The sequence below is a fragment of the Protopterus annectens genome, chromosome 10.part0 (assembly GCF_019279795.1).
Source record: "Protopterus annectens isolate FY-2018-M chromosome 10.part0, PAN1.0, whole genome shotgun sequence".
Lineage (NCBI taxonomy): Eukaryota > Metazoa > Chordata > Ceratodontiformes > Protopteridae > Protopterus > Protopterus annectens.
The window spans coordinates 319516594-319539832 of NC_056744.1; the positions used below are offsets into that span (position 1 = coordinate 319516594).

The 23239-nt window shown below is 39.4% G+C and overlaps 1 protein-coding gene across 1 annotated transcript in view; it reads left to right on the forward strand.

The window, feature by feature from the left end:
• Positions 1–238: 238 nt before the first annotated feature.
• The window catches only part of FASLG (Fas ligand), a 28070-nt gene continuing 5069 nt past the window's right edge, over positions 239–23239 (forward strand). The window contains exons 1-3 of the mRNA XM_044084852.1: positions 239–769; positions 878–923; positions 12557–12613. Coding sequence (XP_043940787.1) covers positions 506–769; positions 878–923; positions 12557–12613 — 367 coding nt within the window. The 5' untranslated portion in view covers positions 239–505. The remainder of the gene's footprint in view (positions 770–877; positions 924–12556; positions 12614–23239) is intronic.

Genomic DNA, 23239 nt, shown 5'->3' on the forward strand with positions numbered 1-23239 from the left:
CTTAAAAATGAAAAGTAACCCCAGAGAAATGCGGTCTGCCTGTTGTAGTTTGCAGTTTTCCTCAGCTACAGGGACACAGCAGTGCCTCCTTATCAGATGTCTTTTTCTCTGTCCTTCTGTCTTGTGGTTTTCCTGTGCAGTGACCAAGCTCCACTAATATTAAACTCGAACTGCACATTCTGAGTCATACATTATATGCCGCTTTCTTATTTGCAGACAGATTATTTCTTACCTTTTTCTTTGCTGTTGTCAGTGTAGCAGCTTCAAGGAAGTAATCTGTAACCGTGCGAGCTAGAAAGTGGAAAATGTTGTTAGCTACACCTCCTGTAATAAGGTGGGGGTGAATTGGTTTCTACTCGGAACAGAGTGCAGTCACTTATAAAGATCATGCAGATGGAAATCATATACCATTTCAGAAGAACATCAATTAACTGACACACGTGCATTGGACTATAAAGTTGGAGAACATCTGAAGTCCACCTGTATAACCATTAGCTTCCTGGACATGCAGTCCAACCTGAATTACTTTTATCCTCCTGTATTTTGGGTAGAAGGGAGTCACAATTCCACTGTACCTCCTCCTGTTCCCCCGCGTGTCTGCACCACAGCATGGCCAGCACCTGCTGGTGTACCGAAGAAAAAACGAAAAGTCTGCAGCTCGTGGCTCGCCACACTTATCTTCTTTCTTCTTCTGCTGGCCTTGGTTGGAGTTGCGCTGGGATGTTATTACATTCTGGAAATACAGAAAGAACTGAACCAACTGAAGGAGGTACATAGTTTTGGTAGTTTGTTGTGATGCAAGAATCTTCTACATGTTTTTTATCCAATTTCATAATTAGATTTTATTACAGAATGTATAATTTGTTTTTTATAACAGTTTACATCGATGGGGAAATCCTCACCTGCATTTGAGAAACTTATTGGTGAGTATTACTATTCAAATAACATTTAAAGAGTTACATTTGAACATTTAGGTGCTAATGCTGAGATGTATTTTAACATTTTACATTGTCAGAAATCAGAATGTTGTGTATGCATATGACATGTAAATGACATGGGAGAGACAGATGGGACAGAATTAAATTGGTACGAAGACAGAGAAAAACAAAGGACTAGAGACATGAAAGGACAAATTAATGGATAGAAGCATGGGAAAGGACGATAGGCTGAAAAGATGGAAAAGCTGGACAGATGGAAGAATGTCCGTCCAGGAAATACAAAGAACAGGGTGAAGTAAGAAAAAAAGTGATGTAACTGTGTTGGTAACATTCATGATGGATGGAAGACAGAGATAAAAATCACAAGAACAGGGGCATTGGGGTTAACACTTGAACAAGAATGATACAAAAGGTCATCACAGGCAAAAAAACATAAAGAATGTGACAGACAAGGTTAAAAGAGTTAATAATAAAGGATGAGGACCTTCAGAAAGACAAGCACATGAAAGGGTCAGGGAAGGATCGGGTCAAGTGCACAGTCAGATGAAAAGAAATAGAAGGGGCTTAAGTCTACAGACCATGGACTATTTCCTCCACTTGGTAAAAAAAAAAAATATAATCAGAAAGGCTTACCAATGCACTTGGACTTTGTTAGCACTGATCTCAGATTGGAATTTAAACTTACTGTATAACTTGCTGTTTACAGATGACACTAATATGTTTAGCACTGTACTGCAAACTGTCTTTAAACTGCAGTATAGAAAAAAACGCAGAAAATAATTTACATTTTAGAGCTATGATCATTACAGAAGTGTACTGATGTGCATACTGCAAATTCATAGCTTGCTGAAATGTTATTAACATCTTAAAATGAACTACCAGAAGTATCCACAACAAATGAAATACTTTGCTTTATTACTGTTTAATTTGTCCTGATTCATTGTCTTGTGCTATACCTTTCCAGCTCGATAAGGTTCTGCTTATGACATAACAATAGTTCTCATGGGAATAGCTTGCACTTTATTACTACAGCAGTACAGTGTGATGATACAGAAAGTAATTTTAGTTTAGATTTGAGTTTATTTTACTCAGGAGAGATTAATTCTTAAATTTATATTACATTTTTTTCAACAATAACTTATACATTCAGGTTTAAGGATTTTCATTAGCAATAACTAAATAGAAAAGCATAAATAAAATAGTTGAAATATAACTCAAATTGTGTCCAAACATAATTCCAAGTGCTTAAAAAGGTGCTTGCTGTTTTGGCTTGTAGAAAAAAAAAACTTTTTTTTTTTTACATATTTCTGTGCCCGCCACCAACGTTCTAGGCATCTGAACTTTTTATAAGTAAGTTAGTTATACAGAAACACTGAGAGAATAGAATTAACCATGCAGAGGTTATAGAGTACTTTAACACAAATTTGCTCAGTTAATGCATACTTTGTGTATTAATGTTTTACAAAGTAATGGATTATGGTGTTGAGTTGGATAATAGTCTAGGATACAACAGACTTTTATGCCTAAGGTAATGCAGTCCATGAAACAAAACACCAAATTTAATTTACAGAGTAATAAATAGGAAATTGCCAGTACAGAGGCTGGAGTAGACAAAAGAATTTGGATTTTACAGAGTGCCTTTGTTATACACTGTAAAGTGTTACTTAATTGAATGAGTTATAGAAAGGAATGCATTTTATGTGTTACGGTTAGAATTTGTATCAATGCATAAGCTTCCATATATACTGTGAAAAAAACTTTTAATATGAGGATCCAAGCAAACTCAATGTCCTTATTATACCTTCTACACACACACACACACACACACACACACACACACACACACACACACACACACACACACACACACACAAAAACATGCACGTACACACAAACACACATGCACACACATACACACACGTGCACACACACACACACACACACACACACACACACACACACACACACACACACACACAAACACACACACACACACCTGTGCACACACACACACAAATGTGCACACTGCACTCACACACACACACACACACACACACACACACACACACACACACACACACACACACACACACACACACACACACGCACACACGCACACACACATACACCACACTCCCACACACAGACATGCACACTGCACTCCCACACACACACACACACACACACACCTATATATATATATATATATATATATATATATATATATATATATATTTATATATATTTATATATGCTATATGTCAGTAAATCAGTATAATGAAGACGTTGACATACTCGCTGTGAAAAATAAAGCAGTGAAATGCAATGCTTGACAGCATACCTGCTAGATGTAATCATGATATTTCAAATTCATTTTCAGTTCATCCAAGTATATGTTAGTAAGGCCAGTATGTATAGCATTATACACATAATATTATGAGTTTCAGAGTCGTTTACAGCACAGAGCTCTACATGTTTGTCATACACAGACTGTAAGCAAAGGACTTAGAAGACAAACATTGATAGGAAAATGAGCTTCAGTCACGGGTATGAAGGGGAAGATGTATGCAGAAATCAGTTTCTGTAGGTCAGGGAATGTATTCTTCCCACCACAGTACATAATAAACATACAAAACAGAAATATTTGGTTAAAAAAGAAACACATATATATTTATGACACCATTAACAACTATACCTGTTTCCTAATAATCTGTATCCAGTACTATGTTGAATAAAACAATACTGTTTATGCAAATACTTCACTGAAGTACTTTACAAGGAGTGATTTAGATATTACCAATGTAGGGGCAACACGTTTATCAAATGTATGTGTTCCCTAAAATGCTAAATACAGATATAATGGATAAGGTTTGCAGCATCAGGCCTGTTGCATTTATGAAATGAAACAAATAAATGGAATACAAAGACTACATGAGTCAGAAAGGAAAGTAACTGTCTCTTAAATGCTAATGTATGGCTGTTAATACCAATTACTCACTTGAAAGACCTTTAGTTTGAGAGTGGTAGTGTTTGTGTTGAAGGTGTAAATTTACAATACATATTTTTAGTACCTCCCATGCAAATAAATTGCAAATCATGTGTGTTTTCACTTCCACATTTCTTCTACAAAAATAACATAGTCAACTAAAAGAACAAAATGTATTTTTAACATATAGTTGGCCACTACATCCTTTTAACCACCAAATCCATATCAATAAAAGTCTGAACTCTGAATGCTAATTAGTTAAAAAAAAGTTTTGTGAAAATGCAAAATGCAGTAGAAATTGATTTGTAAAATCAACACACCCAAAATTAAGATCTCAGTGCTGCATAAAACTAAGCTTTACCCTAATATTAATCCTCACCCTAAACCTAAACCTCATCATAAAGCTAATTATAACAAAACCATCTTCAGCTGGAAAGCCTCTAATCTCTATAAATATTGCAGAAAAACATTTGACCAAATAACCTTTCATTTAGTGTAGTATTCATCCAGACCAAATTCAACCAAATGATCCTAATGAAATAAATTTCAGTACATTGTAATTTCTAAAAAAAGTCATCTGTGTTGGGACGGGGGAGTAGTAGGTGAACTTGTTCACAAATCCAACATTTTGGGCTACAATCCTGGAAGGTATAACTTTCTACAGTGTTCACAGGTAAATCACTCAAGAGGGTGTGTTTGGGATCTAGCAGTGTTTCAGACTACTACACTGTTCTTCTGTCGAGTCTCATCTGTTTCCTCATGCAGTGTTCAAAATTTAGACATTATAATTCATGGGAATGGTGCTAGAACATGGGAATGGTGCTAGAACATGGGAATGGTGCTAGAACATGGGAATGGTGCTAGAATTATTGAGCCCATGGAAATTTCTGAGGAATATGAATAAATATTGCTGAAAGGTAAGATAGTCAATTTACAAGGAAGGTATGAATCATGGTGCATTGTTGGAGTTAGAGAAAACAGAACGAGATCTGGGCTAATATGGCTTTTGCAGTTTTGTGTGACAATAACCATGCTTGTGTGCATGGGAAGGGGAATATTTGACATGCCTGTGGGATAGGAAGTTTATTTGTCCTGAAGGCATTGTATGATATGTGGCATGCAGAATAGATTGGTGATGGGCACATAAAGAATGGCAGGACAGGTGCTACAGCTGGACAGCTATGGACAGCTCAATATGTAGATGATGTTGTGATGGCATAGTGGGTATCGGGCATGTAAGGACTCAGGTCAGAGCCTGTTTCTCCGTATAACAGTATTTATCTGACATGATTTATAAGCAACACTGTAACAGGTTTATTTTAGACTAAAGATAAAACACTAAGATTAACACAAGCAAAAGCAGTTAAGTGAATATAGGGCCAGATAAATTATTTCTTAGCTATGATGCATGGAAACTTAACTAAAAGTGCAGACTTCAACACTAGGATTTAATGATATGAAGTTTAATAACACTGTATGTGGAGTATTTTCTGTAAATTAGAGTAAAGAATGCTCTTCATGTTAAAACAAACCTCAAACTTGTAGAATTGCTATGATTTATAAAAAGGTATATTGAGTCTCAGAAAGTAGACTTTCAACTTGAGCTAGAAATCAGCAAATTAACTATAGGAATGTGCTATATATTCTTACTTAAGGAGTGTACAATTACAGCAGTATTTATCTCTTCCTGCAGCTGGTACTAGCTAAGAGTTACATCTTCAAATGTTTTGTACTACACAAGTTATCTTTTCCAACAGCCACTTTTAGCTGAAAGTTATCTCTCATTTCATCTGCTTCAACCTGAGTGTTAAAACTCCCGACACTGATACTGTCCAAAAGTTACATCTCCCCACACCTGATGCCAGTTGAGAGTTCTCTCTCTTTACACCTGCTGCTATCTAAGACTTACATGTCCACACACCTGGTACTACCTGAGGCTTACATGCCCCTACACCTGGTACTACCTGAGACTTACATGCCCCCACACCTGGTACTACCTGAGGCTTACATGACCCCACACCTGGTACTACCTGAGACTTACATGTCCCCACACCTGGTACTACCTGAGAATTACATGCCCCCACACCTGGTACTACCTGAGACTTACATGCCCCCACACCTGGTACTACCTGAGGCTTACATGCCCCCACACCTGGTACTACCTGAGACTTACATGTCCCCACACCTGGTACTACCTGAGACTTACATGTCCCCACACCTGGTACTACCTGAGAATTACATGCCCCCACACCTGGTACTACCTGAGACTTATATGCCCCCACACCTGGTACTACCTGAGACTTACATGCCCCCACACCTGGTACTACCTGAGGCTTACATGCCCCCACACCTGGTACTAACTGAAGTTACATCTCCTCACATCATCCCTCTCATCATACTTGATTCGGTCTAACTTACACCTACCCCCTACCCCATATAGTGCTGCCTAGCTGCTGTCTCTTATCACAGTTGATTCTTGCTGAAGGTTACTTTTCCCCACACCTGCTACTCACCTTGAATGCCATTAAAAGCGGGAACTGCAGAAAGGGTTACCTAAGCCCAAGGATGTGGTAACCTCAGATGTCTGTACTTCCTACACGAAGCAGAAGGAGATGAAATGAGTACAATTCTTACTGATATGTTCTAACCTCACTTCTTAGACTATGTTAAGTCATATTAAATGGTCTTAATGCAGAAGTTCCAAAATGAATTGCAATGTGTGAGTCACACTAAATTCTCAGACCAGTTGTGTGACTAACCTGTATGACATTCAAGTGTCAGAATAGAAGCTAAGCTCTGGGTTAATTTAGAGTCTGGAGAAGAGTGTGAAACCAGAGAGAGTATGAATGAGTACTCAGTTATCTGCTTTCCTGTTTTATTATGTGGGGTGTGTGTGTGTGTGTGTGTGCATGCGTGCGTGCGTGTGTGTGTGTGTGTGTGTGTGTGTGTGTGTGTGTGTGTGTGTGTGTGTGTGTGTGTGTGTGTGTGTGTGTGTGTGTGTGTGTTTGTGTGTGAGGCTGTATGCAGTCAACATGTGGAACTGTGAGTCAATGCTTGCATTAAATCACATTCCCAGCTTCGAACATAATGGCAACCACCTGGCTGCCAACTCTTATCTCAGCAGAAGTATGCATGACAGAAAAGCAAAAGGGTCTATGTGCAGACATAGTCCTTAAGTGGTTATGGGGATAAAAAAAAAAAACAAAGAAAATTCTCAGAAAAGTTGTTCCTCGGATATTGGAGCTATTTTGAATGAAATAAATGTCAGTGCGTACCCAGTTTTCTCGTTTCCATTTTACATACTGTGACAAGCTTCACATACAATTGATAATTTAAAGAGGGCTAGAATTGACTACTGAGGAATATGTATCATGTAGCTATTTCTAGTTACAAAATATCTGTTGTGATCTGTATTTTCCTAGCAACTAATACTTGACCTGAATGTGTCATACTGTGTCTGCTCTGAGCTATACCTGCTCTCTCCAACTTAGTCGCGACTAATATTTCCTCGTGTCCTGCTTGTAGTTGCTTGAAGCCTGCTTGTGTTTTTACTCCATCATTTTGAGTGACGTGTTCCAGCCTTTCACTGGAGGAATCCACCTCATGTGTGTTACACCCATCCTTTATCCCACAACTTGAACTCCCCTGCCCAGTTATTTATGCTTGGTCTAATTTGATATAATATGTTCTTTCACTGTGTTCACACTGCTGCATGCCTCTGCCTTATTGTTATTGCACTTTTCTTGCTATAGCCAACATACTGGAACCTTTCAGTCTTACCTCCAAGGTCTCCTGTACCCTTTGCATCATTTTTGTTTGCTACTTTATAAATATTCCTATTATGTGTATTTCATTTCTGATATTTTTTCCAGAAACTGGCTATAATACAATGAGGAGGGTGTAGTACTTCTAAGTAACAGAAAGGTGGCACCTCTCTCCCTACGTCTATCTTCCTGCTGTGGAAATTTGCCTTAACATATCATAGTATATCATGTGGGTCCAAATTACATTGTCACATTTTACATCACTCTGAGATAGCTAACATGCCACAACAAGAAAATGTCCGGTGTTTGAAGGTCAGCAACTCCCTTAACCTATACAGAGTGCTGAGATTCCAATGTCCATTGCAGAGTGTTTGCTGTGTCACTTAATCCCCAGCATCTGTATTCTTATTTATTATTTGGTATTCTCAAGATTTCTTGTATGTTTAATTTCCTTAGTACAGTAAAACTGCAAGAAAAAAACAGACATGCTACAGTTTTCACTGTGTGATACATTAAACCGCCTATAATGAAGGCTCATGGGATATATATGCAAATGAGTTCTTAAGGACATTAAGCGTTTCAGCTACACAGCTTCTAAATGCCCATGACTTTATACTTTTTATGTCTTTATGGGTAAATTCAGAGCAATAATGCCAAACCCCACTAGCTGTGGACATGCATATGCTGTTTTTTTTAGTGACCTCATCAACCCAGCTAGGTTTAAAGCCATGTGTTTTAAAAGTATTGCCAAACAATTCACTTATGCTATGCTGAATTTAGTTGACTTTAAGCTTCCTCTGTGATGTCTACTGAGTGGTTTTCTAAGATTCAGATAGGTTACACCCCAAGTTGACACAGACCAGCTCTTCAATTGGAGCAGTAGACCACACCCTATGCAAACAAATACCACACCCTTCATTTAGAGCAGCAGGCCACACCCTATGTAGACAGAGGCAACACCCCTTATTTACATCATCTTATTTCTAAATGACATACTTACAGATTCTCACATCTGACAGGACAGTGAGTGCACTGCAGCTACAAATATGATGTTTTGATGGCACTTCATATTTCCCCTTGGGAACACATAGCTTCGAAGGGTCTCACAAAAACTGGTTGCCTTAGACCCCCACATAATCTTTAGCACCTTGTCTGTCTGTTGCTACCATCTTGCAGGGAGTGAGGAGCAGGTTTGGTCAAGGTTCACACCTCTGGTGGTGTGATTGTAACCATCTAAATCTTATTAATACTCATTATGATCATTAAGTCTCCTTTCCCTGTGCATCTACTAACACTTTGGGGTTTGTTTCTGCTCCCATGTCTGTTTTCCGTATCCCTTGTAATCACACTCTAGTTCTTTCAGTGATCCACCCTGAATAAAAATCTTTGGTTAGGTTTGTAGATGTTTTTCTGAAACATTTTGAATTCTCTTTTTCCTCTCTTTTTCTTACTTAGTCATCTGTTCAAATTGGTATTTCCTTTAGCAGTTCCCTTCTGCCACCCCTTCTGTTCATGTACTTGGTGTATCCCACCATTACATCTGCAGATCCGACCACCCCTTCTGTTCATATACTTGGTGTATCCCACTATTACATCTGCAGATTCGACCACCCCTTCTGTTCATGTACTTGGTGTATCCCACTATTACATCTGCAGATCCGACCACCCCTTCTGTTCATGTACTTGGTGTATCCCATCATTACATCTGCAGATCCGACCACCCCTTCTGTTCATGTACTTGGTGTATCCCACTATTACATCTGCAGATCCGACCACCCCTTCTGTCCATGTACTTGGTGTATCCCACTAATACATCTGCAGATCCGACCACCCCTTCTGTTCATGTACTTGGTGTATCCCACTATTACATCTGCAGATCTGACCACCCCTTCTGTTCATGTACTTGGTGTATCCCACCATTACATCTGCAGATCCAACCACCCCTTCTGTTCATGTACTTGGTGTATCCCACCATTACATCTGCAGATCCGAACACCCCTTCTGTTCATGTACTTGGTGTATCCCACTATTACATCTGCAGATCCGACCACCCCTTCTGTTCATGTACTTGGAGTATCCCACCATTACATCTGCAGATCCGACTACCCCTTCTGTTCATGTACTTGGTGTATCCCACCATTACATCTGCAGATCCGACCTCCCCTTCTGTTCATGTACTTGGTGTATCCCACTATTACATCTGCAGGTCCGAGAGGCTTTTGCTTGCTATCTCTTTTCTTCATTATTCTTATCATTCTATATCAGGCCCCTGACCATTTGCTCCATTTGTACTTGATGTCTCATATTTACTTTTGCTTTAGTCCCTCAGTCCTCGAAAAAGTCACAGTTTGAGACATCTTTGCATTTTGCTTTAAATAAGTGTAGCCAATGTATTATATGACTTTAGATTTACTGAAATATAGAATATAGAATAATAATATATTGGAACTTTGCGATGTACCACCAGGCATGCAGTCTTACCTGTATGTAATATGCACACTAACACCTTGTGACTGAAGCAGGACATGCTATAACAACTGCCATGTAGTATCTACCTGTATGTGACATGTGTTAACACCTTGTCACTGAGCAATGACATGCTAAAACACCTGCAGGGCAGTCCGCACCTGTATATGATATACACAGTAACACCTTGTGACTGAAATATGACATGCTATAACTGCGGTGAAGTATTGGAAATGGCAAAGTCCCGAAAACGGACCAGTGATTTTTTTTCCCTGGGAAAAAAAACGTTGTTCCGTGTGTGTGTTCAGGATTTAGTGCTTTCAGTTTTAAGGGGACGATTAAAGAGTGTTCGCTCTTTTAATCATTCGAGGTTATAATATAGGCCCTTTTTGATGCAATCTCCGTACCATATAAATTACCAAATTATACAGTTTTTGTTGCAACAATGTGCTATTTTTGCAACTTATTTTGTTGATAAAAATTACCCTCTAATTTCCTTTTTCTTTTAAGCTGAAGATTTTTGCCATGACATCATGAAAAACAGATCCCACAATGTCTCACTACCTACATTTGTGTATACACTGCTATATTTGTATGCTAATTACAGCAACATGAAAGTCTTATGTTTTATTAAGACACATTATCAACTATGTCTTGGAAATGGAATAATTTATATCAAAAATGAACATATTTGATGATGCAGGAGGGAAACCACAATGTTAAATAAGCAATTGATCTACTAAAACAGTAGGTTGGTTGGAATTCTTCACAATCCCTTGCTGATAGATATGAATCATGCTTAGTACATACTGTTGTGTTATTTTGTGCATGTAGTTATTAAGGAAAACCTGAAACTGTGACATTAAAAGATTCATTATTATTCAAAACAGCTTTTGCAACTTTATCATCAGGATTATAATTGGCAATAATATTAAATATTACTACAAACATGCATGTAAAGTGCAGTCATTTTAGTACACATTTCACTACATTCTTTTACTGGTACATATTTGCCTGACAAAACCTGCTAACATGTTACAAAATATTTGTTTGTTCTTAGCTGCATTTATGTATTTACAGTATGTAATATTTACCATGCTTTGGTACTTATATAATTACAGTGTTACTTACATAAAGAGCAACCCAAAGAACCTTAGCCATTCTTATCATTGGGTGGCACAGCGGTGCAGTGGTTATCATTGTCGCCTCACAGCAAGAGGTTCTCCAGTCCAATCCATGGCTGGGGTCCTTCTCTTCAGAGTCTGCATGTCCTCCCTGGATTCGTTTGGGTTTCCTCCAGGTGCTCCGGTTTCCCCCCACGTTCCAAATCTCTGTCCCAGTAAACAAATGTTAAATAAATAAGTTTCCTTTTCTTTCCAGATATTCCTGCATTTGTGTCTTTGAATTTTACCTTAATACTTCTTAGAAAAACTCTGTCCCAGTCGGGCTTTCCCGGTAAGCAAATGTTCAATAAATAAATAAATAAATAAATATTTTTTTTTTTCTTTCCGGATATTCCTGCATTTATGTCTTTGTATTTTGTCTTAATACTTCTTAGAAAATCTCCTCTCCCTGACATATTTTTTTTAATACAAAATAGTTCATATATGTATCATAACGTGGTTAATATATCAGAGCTTACTAATGTTTAGTAATTTTAGGTTACTTTTTTTTACGATGGCTACCTTTTCTGGAACCTATTTCCAAGGATCTCTATAGAAAGTTAATCATTAACTACCGGCCTCTCTTACAACAAAATGCAACCTCATTATCTGTCAGATGACATCAGACTGTGCAAACAAAAGTATACAAGCTTAGACCATGTGAAGGTTCCGTATAACATAGTTTTATAACCCAATTTACTTACCAGCATTCACTAATTGCAATAGGCAGGTCTGCCGGCTGTAAGGTTCATAACATGGTAACCCATCTATTGCCCTGCTTAAGGTAAAACAGCTTCACTGTAAGCAGGTCAATAGATGGGTTACCCTGCTTAAGGTAAAACAGCTTCACTGTAAGACCAGTGACCTTTGATCTAGCCAGGGGCACATATAAAATTATATGAACACACAATAAAGGCTGGAAACAATAGGCAAGCCCATAAGATCAAGGCCTCACAAAGTTTATTTCAGTGTGACACTCATATTACCATCATTTCTTATTCTTCATATTAACCCGAAGGAAAAATAACATAATTGCGGCAACACAGTACGCAAACTGGAATGGATTCTAACCCTTGTCTAAATGTCTTTAACATCTATAATGACTATATTTCACTTAAAAGTTCATTTTACTGCTTTGCTCATATCTTGTCAAACAGCAGGCAAAATCTGTCTTATTTTACATTGATATTGAAAACTTAAGGGGATGTAGCAAAACAATTTTGTTCTTTCACTGTTTAGGACTTCGGAATATCACAGTTGAAAAAAAGGAAACTCAGAGAATTGCACACTTAACAGGTATGTTGTATTCAGCCCCTATGCCTCTTTTCATAAACTGTTGTGTTTCTTACTGTGTGTTTAACTGTGAAGTTTATTCTCAGCATACTGAAGGGTGTTTTACTTAAGATTTGCTTTGTTAGAGCAGATTTACAACCATTTACAGAGATTCATTAACCTCTTAGGACTGCTGTTCATGTATTCTTTCTTGGGACTTTTGCTTTCTGTTCTTTTTATTTTAGATTGCATTACATTGGGTCAAATATCCCAGTAAATGACTTCCAATAAGATGCTCCTGTTCATGACAGGGTGCCCTCATGACAGGGTTTCCTGTGACAGGCCCCTATCAGGGTACACCTGTGGCAGGCTCATGGCAGGTTGTCTCCTAGGCAAAGGTATCCTGTGGCAGGTCCCTGGTAGGGTGCCTCCATGACAGGTTTTTGTCAGGGTGCTGCTGTGATATGCCCCTTATGGGCTGCTGCTGTGACAAGTTCTTATGTCATATTCCGATAAGAAGCCCCTTGTAGACTGTCCTATGGCAAGCCCAATTACAAGCTTCAGGTAGGTTGCCCATTTGCCAGGCTTATAATAACTCTGTGCTTTCAAACCTGAGTGCAACAGTCCAGTGCTTGAGGTTGTTGATGGGGAATAAATATTTGGAATTGGCACAGACTGGTTACTGATGTGAGTATAGGATTCAGGCTCTATAGCTGTGATGTCCACATGCATTGGATTCATATCCAAATCATCGACAAATATTCAGATGTGAGAACTACTTGGACAGGTGGTATCTAGCATTGTCTTTATAGCTGCACAGTTTAAGTCAGCAAAAGCAAGTTTCATGTCATATAGGAAAGGGTTGGTGTGCATGTTTGGGGGATGATATGTTTTTTTCAGGTTCCCAAATGAAATGTTTGCACTTGAAATGCTGAGTGCTGACAAGCCAAAAAAGACCAAATCCACTGGAGTAGAAAAAAATCTCAAAAATGACTCTTTTCCTTTAAACTTGTTTTTGCAGGGCGAAAGCCCCCCTTGTACCACCCATATGGGGCCAAGCCTCTCACACCTCTTGAATGTATATATACCAGCTCCGAGATCACCATATCTTGCAGAAAAGATAATATTCTGAGAAATGGCGTCTCAGACTTATTATATACAAGTCCATTCTTTATCCCTTTCAGTCTCCGTGTTTTGTGACTTTTTCTAGTGGGACCCAACATTTCAAATGGTTACCATTTTGGCTTTTTAAATCTTTAGCATAATCAAATGCTGCTTTCTGAATTTCTCATGACATACCCACTGATTTAATACAGAGCCAGTTGACTGGTCCCAAAAGGAATTGGATCAGTTGGACAGGAAAACAAAAAAAATGCTTCACACTTATCAAATGATATATAAAAATCAGTGCATACCAGATTATATATTCCTCATTCTGAAGGATGTATAGATGTCCTTGAAATTGATTACATGTGTAGGTCTGCAATCATAGGACTGCATACTTATCTGCTGACCTCAACAGATCCAAACACAGTGAAAGTTTTAAAACATGAAGAGAGCAAATCTAAGATGACTTCCCTGCTTAGTTTAGCAGAAGCATATCAGTGTCAAGCAGGAATGGAAATCAAATCAGAAGAAGACAAAAAATCAGGCAACAACTGAATGTGCCAAAACAAACAAAAGAAAGTATATAAGGAGAAGGATCAGATGAGAAGGAAAGAAATATGGAAAAAGCATAAATAAAGTGGCAAGTATAAAGACCTGGAACAACCTCATGTTACTCAGGATTTGACGCAGGAATTATGAAGGAGAGGTAAATTTAAATCAAAAGATGAAAGGTTAATATTGGCAACCTAAGATAGTGGACTGCGTGCACATTGGTTTACAAAGTCCATTGAACATGTGGGAGAAACAGACAAGTGCAGGTTCTGTAAAACAAAACTGGAAACAGTAGCACATCTTATAGCTGGGTGTGATACACTAATGGCAGACAGCCTGTATACTGAAAGGCCTAATAATTTAGCAACACTGTTGCATGGGGAATTGTGTGAACATTACAATACTGAAGTAGCCGAGAAGCATTGGAAACACGAGTGTGAAGATTGGGTGAAGATAGATGAAGGCTGCCAGCCTAGCCAGATAGAATTTTGGAGATAATTCTGTCATCTGTAAATATTAATGTAAAGCACAGGCTTGTTGTCTTAAATGGTAAAAATAGTGTTACATGTGGAACTGAAAAAAATGTAACAACAGTGCACTCTACTGACCAAGTAAAGCATGTTGTGACCCTTTGATGTTAAAACTCGGAGCCAGTAAGTCTAGAGTGAGGCATCCTGCCTATTGTTTTAAATCCAGAGTTAATGGCCAGAATTTGCATGCATAAATGTCCTTTATTGCTCTGGTTTCTGCTCAGAGGTGAAGAATGTAAATGTAGTTTATGTTAGCCTGGGAATCCAGGGAAGTATGAAGAATGATGTAATGTGAAACAGGAATGTGATTTTAAAAACACAGAGAATCAGAGAGCATTAAGCATTTTTGTCTTGACCATCCAGCCCATCAGCACTATGTTGCTCTATATGTAAATTTATCTTACACTTTGTGTTTTCTCTTAGAAATAGCTTGAAACTAGAAAGATTAGACTAAGTGTTTTTCTGTGATGTCAGAACTGTACTACTGAATTATTTTAAGTATTTTTCTGTGATCTCTGAACTCTTGACTCGCACTGTGTAGTAAAAAGTATTGTCTTGTGTTTTGACTGTTATTAAATATTTCTAAACCCTTTCAACTGTGGCTGTTTTGCAGAGATAATTTAAGCTCTTTAGAGTACTTGCATGCCTTTGGTAAAATTGTACAAAGCCACTCCAATAGCTTTAGCCCTGGGCTATATACTACCAATTGGATAATAATATTGCACTGTAATAATTGGACACCCTTTTAAGGGCCTTTGAGTAGCTGATAAATATTAGTGGGTGATGGCAGCTGGTACTACCATATAATCTGGGAAAAAGGGGCACAGCTGGAGAACCTGTGCCAGCCTTCCCCAGGAGTGTCTGTGTGGTTGTATAAACTCTTCTCAAAGTGTATGTGTGTGTGTGTGTGTGTGTGTGTGTGTGTGTGTGTGTGTGTGTGTGTGTGTGTGTGTGTGTGTGTGTGTGTCACTACTTGGGCAGGGACATGAAGCACTGGTTGAACAGAGAGGGTGCTGGAGGTTTTAGCTTGCCCAATAGGCTGAGATCTGGACTCTATAGCTGTGCTAATGGGGAGTCTTACTGGGGACCTGGAGAGCAAGGGAGTGACCAGCCCTGGACTGACTGTGACCTCTGTGTGCTCTTAAGGGAAATTGCACTTTACTGTGTGTATTTGTTATCTTTTCCTCCTATATGAGATGCCCCTCACTGGTGTTAGTGGTGAGGCTTGAGGCTCCTTGATTGCTGGGCCAGGGCACGGGTGTCACACTGACACTAACACCAGAACTCATAAAGGGTGAAATCAGACTAGAAAAAATTCAGCAAGGCAAAGTATACTCTCTTAGGTGATGGTATAAATGCATTCCAAGCCCCACCCCAAGCTGAAAGTAGTAACTATGCTGAAGCTTACACTAAAGCCCTGTACAATCACTTGCATAAGTGTATAAACACGGCTGTACCAGAAAGAATCAAAGCCAGAGCCCCAAGTAAAAACAAGCTCCCATGGTGGGCATCCAGCATCAGCAAATGCTACAATAAATGCAAAAAGTTGCTGTCCAAGAAAACAAAGGCAAGGTCCTACCAATGGAAAAGCACCCTCCTCAGCCTCAACAGGCAAATAAAACAACTTGTCAAATCCTCCAAGAGTTCCCTTGAGAGAACCCTAGCAAGTACTGCCAAGGATAACAATAAGGCCTTTTACAGCTATGTATAAAACCTAAAGGGTAGGACCCAAGCTTGTGCAGAACTGGTGTCCAGTGGTATCACACACACTGACCACACAGAGATAGCAAACCTGCTAGCAGATATGTTTGGTGAAAGTGCCACTCCCTTTCTCCCTCCTGTCTTACAACAAACCCTCCCCCATGCTCCCCCCTCACCCTACATATCTGAAGAGCAGGTCCTCAATGCCCTGTCCAAGGCAAAAAACACAGCCTCTATTGGACCAGATGACAACCCAGGCTGTCTTCTAAACATGCTAAAACATGAACTAGCATCACCACTAACTACCCTTTTCAGTCATAGCCTAACCACAGGCTTTGTTCCTGTGGAATGGAGAACAGCTACAGTTATTTCCCACCACAAAGGTGGCCTAGCAACAGGCCCAGGGAATTACAGACCCATAAGACTGACCAGCCTCATCTGTAAGGCCATGGAATGTATCATTGTGGACCTCATAAATAAAGACATAGGTGACCTCCAAACCCTGGATCCTACCCAATTTGGCTTCATGCAGATCCTGACTGTTAAACCTGGTGGATTTCTTTGAAAGTGTGACCAAGGACATTGATGATGGCAAATCTGTGCATACAGCATACTTTGACTCGACAAAGGCTTTTGACACAATCCCACATTCAAGCATTACCGATAAACTTAGTAAACTGAATGTAAACCCCTTCATTGTAAGATGGGTTGCCAACTGGCTCATAAACCAAGCACACACTATCAAAGTGGGTAACTCCACATCAACCAGCAGATCTGTTACCAGCAGTGTGTCATAGGGGTCAGTGCTAGGCCCCTACTGTTTGGTATATACTTTTCAGAAGTTCGGGTCAAAACTAAGGGGTTGCGGCCAACCACGTTGGCAGACCACTGCAAACTAGGTGCAATCAGTGAATTCCCAGATGATGTCAGTATACTCCAGGAGGGTCTCACACAGACCAACACCTGGTATATTAGTCAGGGTCTCAAACTGAATGCAAAGAAATGTATCATCATTCCCTTCAGCACAAACAATGTCCCTTCACACTGTCAAATCAGCAACAATACCCTAAGTACACATAAAGTGGTAAGGGACCTGGGATCACAGGCTGACTGCGACCTTAACTTCGACCACTGAGTGCCTGCCATCGTAAGGAAAGCTTTCCATGTAAAAACACTTAATTAGTAAAGGCATCATCTCAAGAGCAAAAGAAGTTATAACCCCCGCTATACTCGGCACTTATCCAGTCCATAATTGAATATAATGCCCCATTCGGCATGTACTGTACTAAGCACTTGCAGCAATTAAAGAGACCTCAGAGGTTTCTAACAAAGAAGATCAAGGGGCTCTAGCATGTGCCTTACACAGACCCACTAAAGTCCCTGTCACTATACTCCATCTCGCATAGACTTCTTAGGGGAGACTTATGCCTGGCATATGGAGCAATCAATCCAAGACCCAAACCTGATGAACTTGCTGCATATCCGTAAATCAAATGGGTCTAGGGCTACCAGTTCCCAGGACTTGAGTATGGCCTGTGACTTAAATAGGACATGCTGGACGGACACATTTATCTCGCAGCCACTGCCACGTCTTTGGAACAGGCTACCAATTCATGTGAAACAGACCTCCTCTATGACACTGTTCAAGAGGAACCTGTACGAGTGGATAGGACACTGTAAATTCTTACTGGGGATAGCGCCCACAACCCTCCTGGGCATAGGCAGTCATTATTTATTTATTTATTTATTTATTTTACATTTGTTAACCAAGAGAGTCCAACTGGCTATATATCCATTTTCAGTGGAGGCCCGGGGAGAAAAGCTCCAGAGCAGTAAAATCATTAACAAGAGAAGGACATGTTAACCAAAAGGTTCATTAGACAATATATAGAGCACACAATCTTTATACTTCATATAGAAGTATAGTACATATAAGATAGTGAGTTAACCAAAGAGTGTATTTGTCAACATTCACAGGCTACATTAATATATACATGTTATAGAGGTGTTTAACAGCAAATATAGCAGGAAGATAGAGTAGATAACTTCATAACTCATTTCTACACATGAGAGACATACTATGTCCTTTAGGTTTCTTTACAGTGTTCCGTGATACTATTACCCCAGGCAGACATTACAAAAGCAGTAGATAAGCTGTTACTCTAGTTGCTAGAAACAGAGACATACGAGTTACTACTCAGGGGTAGTACAGGTACATAAGCTGTGATTCAGGAAGTGTGTTTTGAGTAGTTTTTTGAATTGGGTGGTGGAGTTGTTATTTATTATGTGGGCTGGAAGGGAGTTCCAGATTTTAGAGATGAAGTGGCTATAAATGGATCTACCTACCTCATTTTTAAAGTTTGTTACCTTAAGGAGGTGTTGAGTACTTGATCTCAGGGATCTGGAAGTGGTGTAAGGCTGGAGTAGATGCTGCAGGGCTGGTGTGTTGCCTGGATGATGTAGTACTTTGTGATCAAGTGCTAGTTGGTTGACGAAGCATCAAGGGGAGATCTAGCCAGTTGAGTTTTTTAGGCTTTCACAATGGTGGTTTCTAGAAGGTGATCCTGTGGCAAATCTGGCTATTTTATTGCAGCAGCTATCTAGTTTGTTGAGCTCAGTTTTTCAGAGATTGGTAAGCATGGGGGAGGTGTAAAGTAGTAGGAGGTGTGTCCCGGCTGTGGTAACCTTAGAGTGACTGGTGACAAACTGATTGTTGCAATAGAGTAGGCCCATTTTTCTGAGGACTGGTCTGGGAGATATGAATGTCAAATTTAAGGCTATTGTCAATTTCTAGGCCTAGCAGTTTGGAGTGACTGCTAGTTGTAATGGTGGGGAGATTGAAAAATTAGATGAAGAGGGCGGAGATCTGTGAGAACTGAAGAGGAGTAATTTAGTTTTGGCTGGGTTTAGAATGAGGTTTTCATTCGTGATCCATGTTTCTGCCAGGGAAAAGCATTCTTGTGTTAGGGAGAAGAGGTGGTCAAGGGAATTGGCTGCATAGATAATGGTGGTATCATCTGCATATTTGACTATTGAGGCTTTGGGTATGGTGGATGGTAGTTGATTAGTAAATAGGGTGAAGAGTAGAGGACCCAGGAAGGAGCCTTGGGGTACCACTAGGGAGACAGGCAGTAAGGGAGAGAGCTGATTTTGCCATTTTACAGCTTGTTGCCTACCATTTAGGTAGCTGTTAAACCAAGAAATAGTAGAGAAGTTGTGACTTAGGGTGGTTAGTGTATGAAGCAGTTTTTTTTGGTTGACCATGTCAAAGGCTTTAGATAAGTCTAAGAGAGTTGCAGATACTATCAGTCTATTGTTTCTGTGGTTATTGACGGTATTAGTGAATGATGTAAGTGCAGTGGTGGGGCTATGGAAGGGTCTGAAACCATGTTGCTGAGTGGATAGTAATTTGTTTTCTAAGAGGTACTTCATCAATTGCATGTGGACAACCTTCTCTAGAAGATTTGATGGGGGAATAGTATAGCTATAAGTCGATAATTACTAAGTTCTACAGAGGTACCCCCTTTGTGCAGTGGTGTAATATGATATTTTCCAAAGATGAATTATGAAATACAATCCTGGGTATTGACTTGCATTTCTATGGTATTACTTTGGGATGAAATGGCTCGGTTTAAAATGACCTCCAGGTCAATAGCTGGGATGAAATGGCTCGGTTTAAAATGACCTCCAGGTCAATAGCTTTGTAATCTCCTATGATCCTATGACCTATGATCCTACTTAATATTCAGCAGAAGGCTGTGCTATTACAGATATACAGATATGTGATATATACTGTAATGCTGTTTAATATGCATACCTTATAAACAGGTACGACATGCGCAGATAAATCATATACTGGTACATAATATACAGGCATGCAATACACAGAGACAGTACAAAGCATGAGGTACAAAGCTAGATGCATATATGTAGGTAATTTACATGTATAGTGTGTGACATACAGCTATTGATGTGCACAGATATTTGTTGTAACTTTAATCACTAGTCAGTGCTGGCTGTGAAAGCTCAGCCATGGTTCTTGTCGATTCTTACTAAACATGCAGGGCAGATATGATGCAATATCAGCAGATGCAGGGCAGATATGCAGTATAAGCAGATGCAGAGCAGATATGATGCAATATCACCAGATGCAGGGCAGATATGATGTAGTATCACCAGATGCAGGGCAGATATGATGCAGTATCAGCAGATGCAGGGCAGATATGATGCAATATCACCAGATGCAGAGCAGATATGATGCAGTATCACCAGATGCAGGGCAGATGTGATGTAGTATCAGCAGATGTGATTAAGTATCACAATATGCAGGGCAGATATGATGCAATATCACTAGATGCAGGGCAGATATGATGCAATATCACCAGATGCAGGGCAGATATGATGCAATATCACTAGATGCAGGGCAGATATGATGCAATATCACCAGATGCAGGGCAGATATGATGCAATATCACTAGATGCAGGGCAGATATGATGCAATATCACCAGAAGCAGGGCAGATATGATGTAATATCATGAGATGAGGTGGGAAGGGGCAGAAATTTACTGAGTCACTTGTGATGTCAGGCTATTACAAGCAACTCCTGCTAGATGTTAATATACTGGTAATGCATTATCTGACAAGACATATTATTTCTTTATTTATTGACATTTGATTACAAGGAAAATTCAACTGGATATGTGCCCCAGGAAAAAAAATATCCAAAGTATAGTAAAAACATTTTAAGAACTATAATTTTACATTATTCAAAAATAATACAAAAACATTTGCAGTTTAAATAATTATACCAAACTAGATATGATGTGACAACATTGGTTAAAAATTGATACAACTTTTTATGCTGATGGTTTAATTAATGGAGAAATTTTTGCCAGTTTTTAGAAGTTAAAGTTAAGTTAGTATAATACATACAGGGATTCCGATATGAAGTGAGGGGAGGAAAATAAACAGGGGCAGAGGATAGAAACTAACTGAAGTCAGACAGTGAGTGAAGGAGGTGTAACGTAGGAACAGGTACGAGGCAGAGGATAGAAACTAACTAAAGTCAGACAGTGAGTGATGGAGGTTTAAGGTAGGAACAGGTACGAGGCAGAGGATAGAAACTAACTGAAGTCAGACAGTGAGTGATAGAGGTGTAAGGTAGGAACAGGTACGAGGCAGAGGATAGAAACTAACTGAAGTCAGACAGTGAGTGATGGAGGTGTAAGGTAGGAACAGGTACGAGGCAGAGGATAGAAACTAACTGAAGTCAGACAGTGAGTGACAGAGGTGTAAGGCAGGAACAGGTACGAGGCAGAGGTTAGAAACTAACTGAAGTCAGAGAGTGAGTGAAGGAGGTGTAAGGTAGGAACAGGTACAACGCAGAGGATAGAAACTAACTGGAGTCAGACAGTGAGTGACGGAGTTTTAAGGTAGGAACAGGAACGAGGCAGAGGATAAAAACTAACTGAAGTCAGAAAGTGAGTGACGGAGGTGTAAAGTAGGAATAGGTATGAGGCAGAGGATAGAAACTAATCAGACAGTGAGTGAAGGAGGTGTAAGGTAGGAACAGATACGAGACAGAGGATAGAAACTAACTGGAGTCAGACAGTGAGTGAAGGAGATGTAAGGTAGGAACAGGTATGAGGCAGAGAATAGAAACTAACTGAAGTCAGACAGTGAGTGACGGAGGTGTAAGGTATGAACAGGTATGTGCTCATACTTAGGATATCATTTGTCATCGAGCTGAGCACAAACAGAGACAGCTTTTGGTTGTGAAGTCTTTCAGAGTGGTTTTAAATGACTGAAGGGGGGGTATTGACCTGATGGAATTCCAGGCCTTACAACATGGTATGAGTGGGTTCACTTTATAACATCGAAATACTGAAATGTCGAATTTCAGTATCTTGAAGCTATAAAGTCGAATGTTAGAAATAGCGAACGTTCATAATCGCGAATTTCATATAACTCGAATATATGTTGAATTCGCGGTTATGAAGTTGCGCTACGTAATGTCTGGGTTTGTGTTTTGGTGGTGAGCGGTGCCGTGTGTGGATGTAGGTGTTATGTCAGGTAAGTGAGTGTTTTGTAAGGGTTTTGAGTGGGAGTTAGAGTGTGTGTGAGGGATTGGAGAATGTGCGTGTGTGAGAGAGCTTTTGTGTTGTGTTTGTGCGATTTTGGAGTTAGTATATATAAGTAGGGGAGGGTGTGGGGGATGCAGGGGGGCTTGTGTGAGTTGTGTATGTGTTATTTTTTTGTTTATATTGTGATGTGGGTGTTGTGTTGTATGTTTAGTGTAGTGTGTGCGGTGTTTTCGGTTATGTGGTTTCGCGGGTTTTTTTGTCGGTGTTTTGTGGATTCGGTTTTATAGTCTCGAGATACTGAAATTCGATATTTCAGCATTTTGAGGTTATAAAGTGAATCCGGTATGAGTACAGACCATGGCAACAGATTTGATAGATTATAATATTTATTTATTTAGTATTTATTGACTGGGTATAAAAAAGTCATCTGGGATGTCAAATTAAAATATATTATTTATTTATTTACTTTTTCAGTGGTCAGATTAACCAAACTGAGCTAAAGCATGTCTGCAGGGAGTCCAGGAGAACAAAACTTCAGACATACAGAGGTGTAAAGATGGTAATGCACAGTGTGTGTGAGGGCATACAACCAGAAGAAAGGCACAAAAAAGTACAATAACACAAAAACTACTGAAATTTCAACGACAAATATGTGAACATAGGAATGCAGAATTCT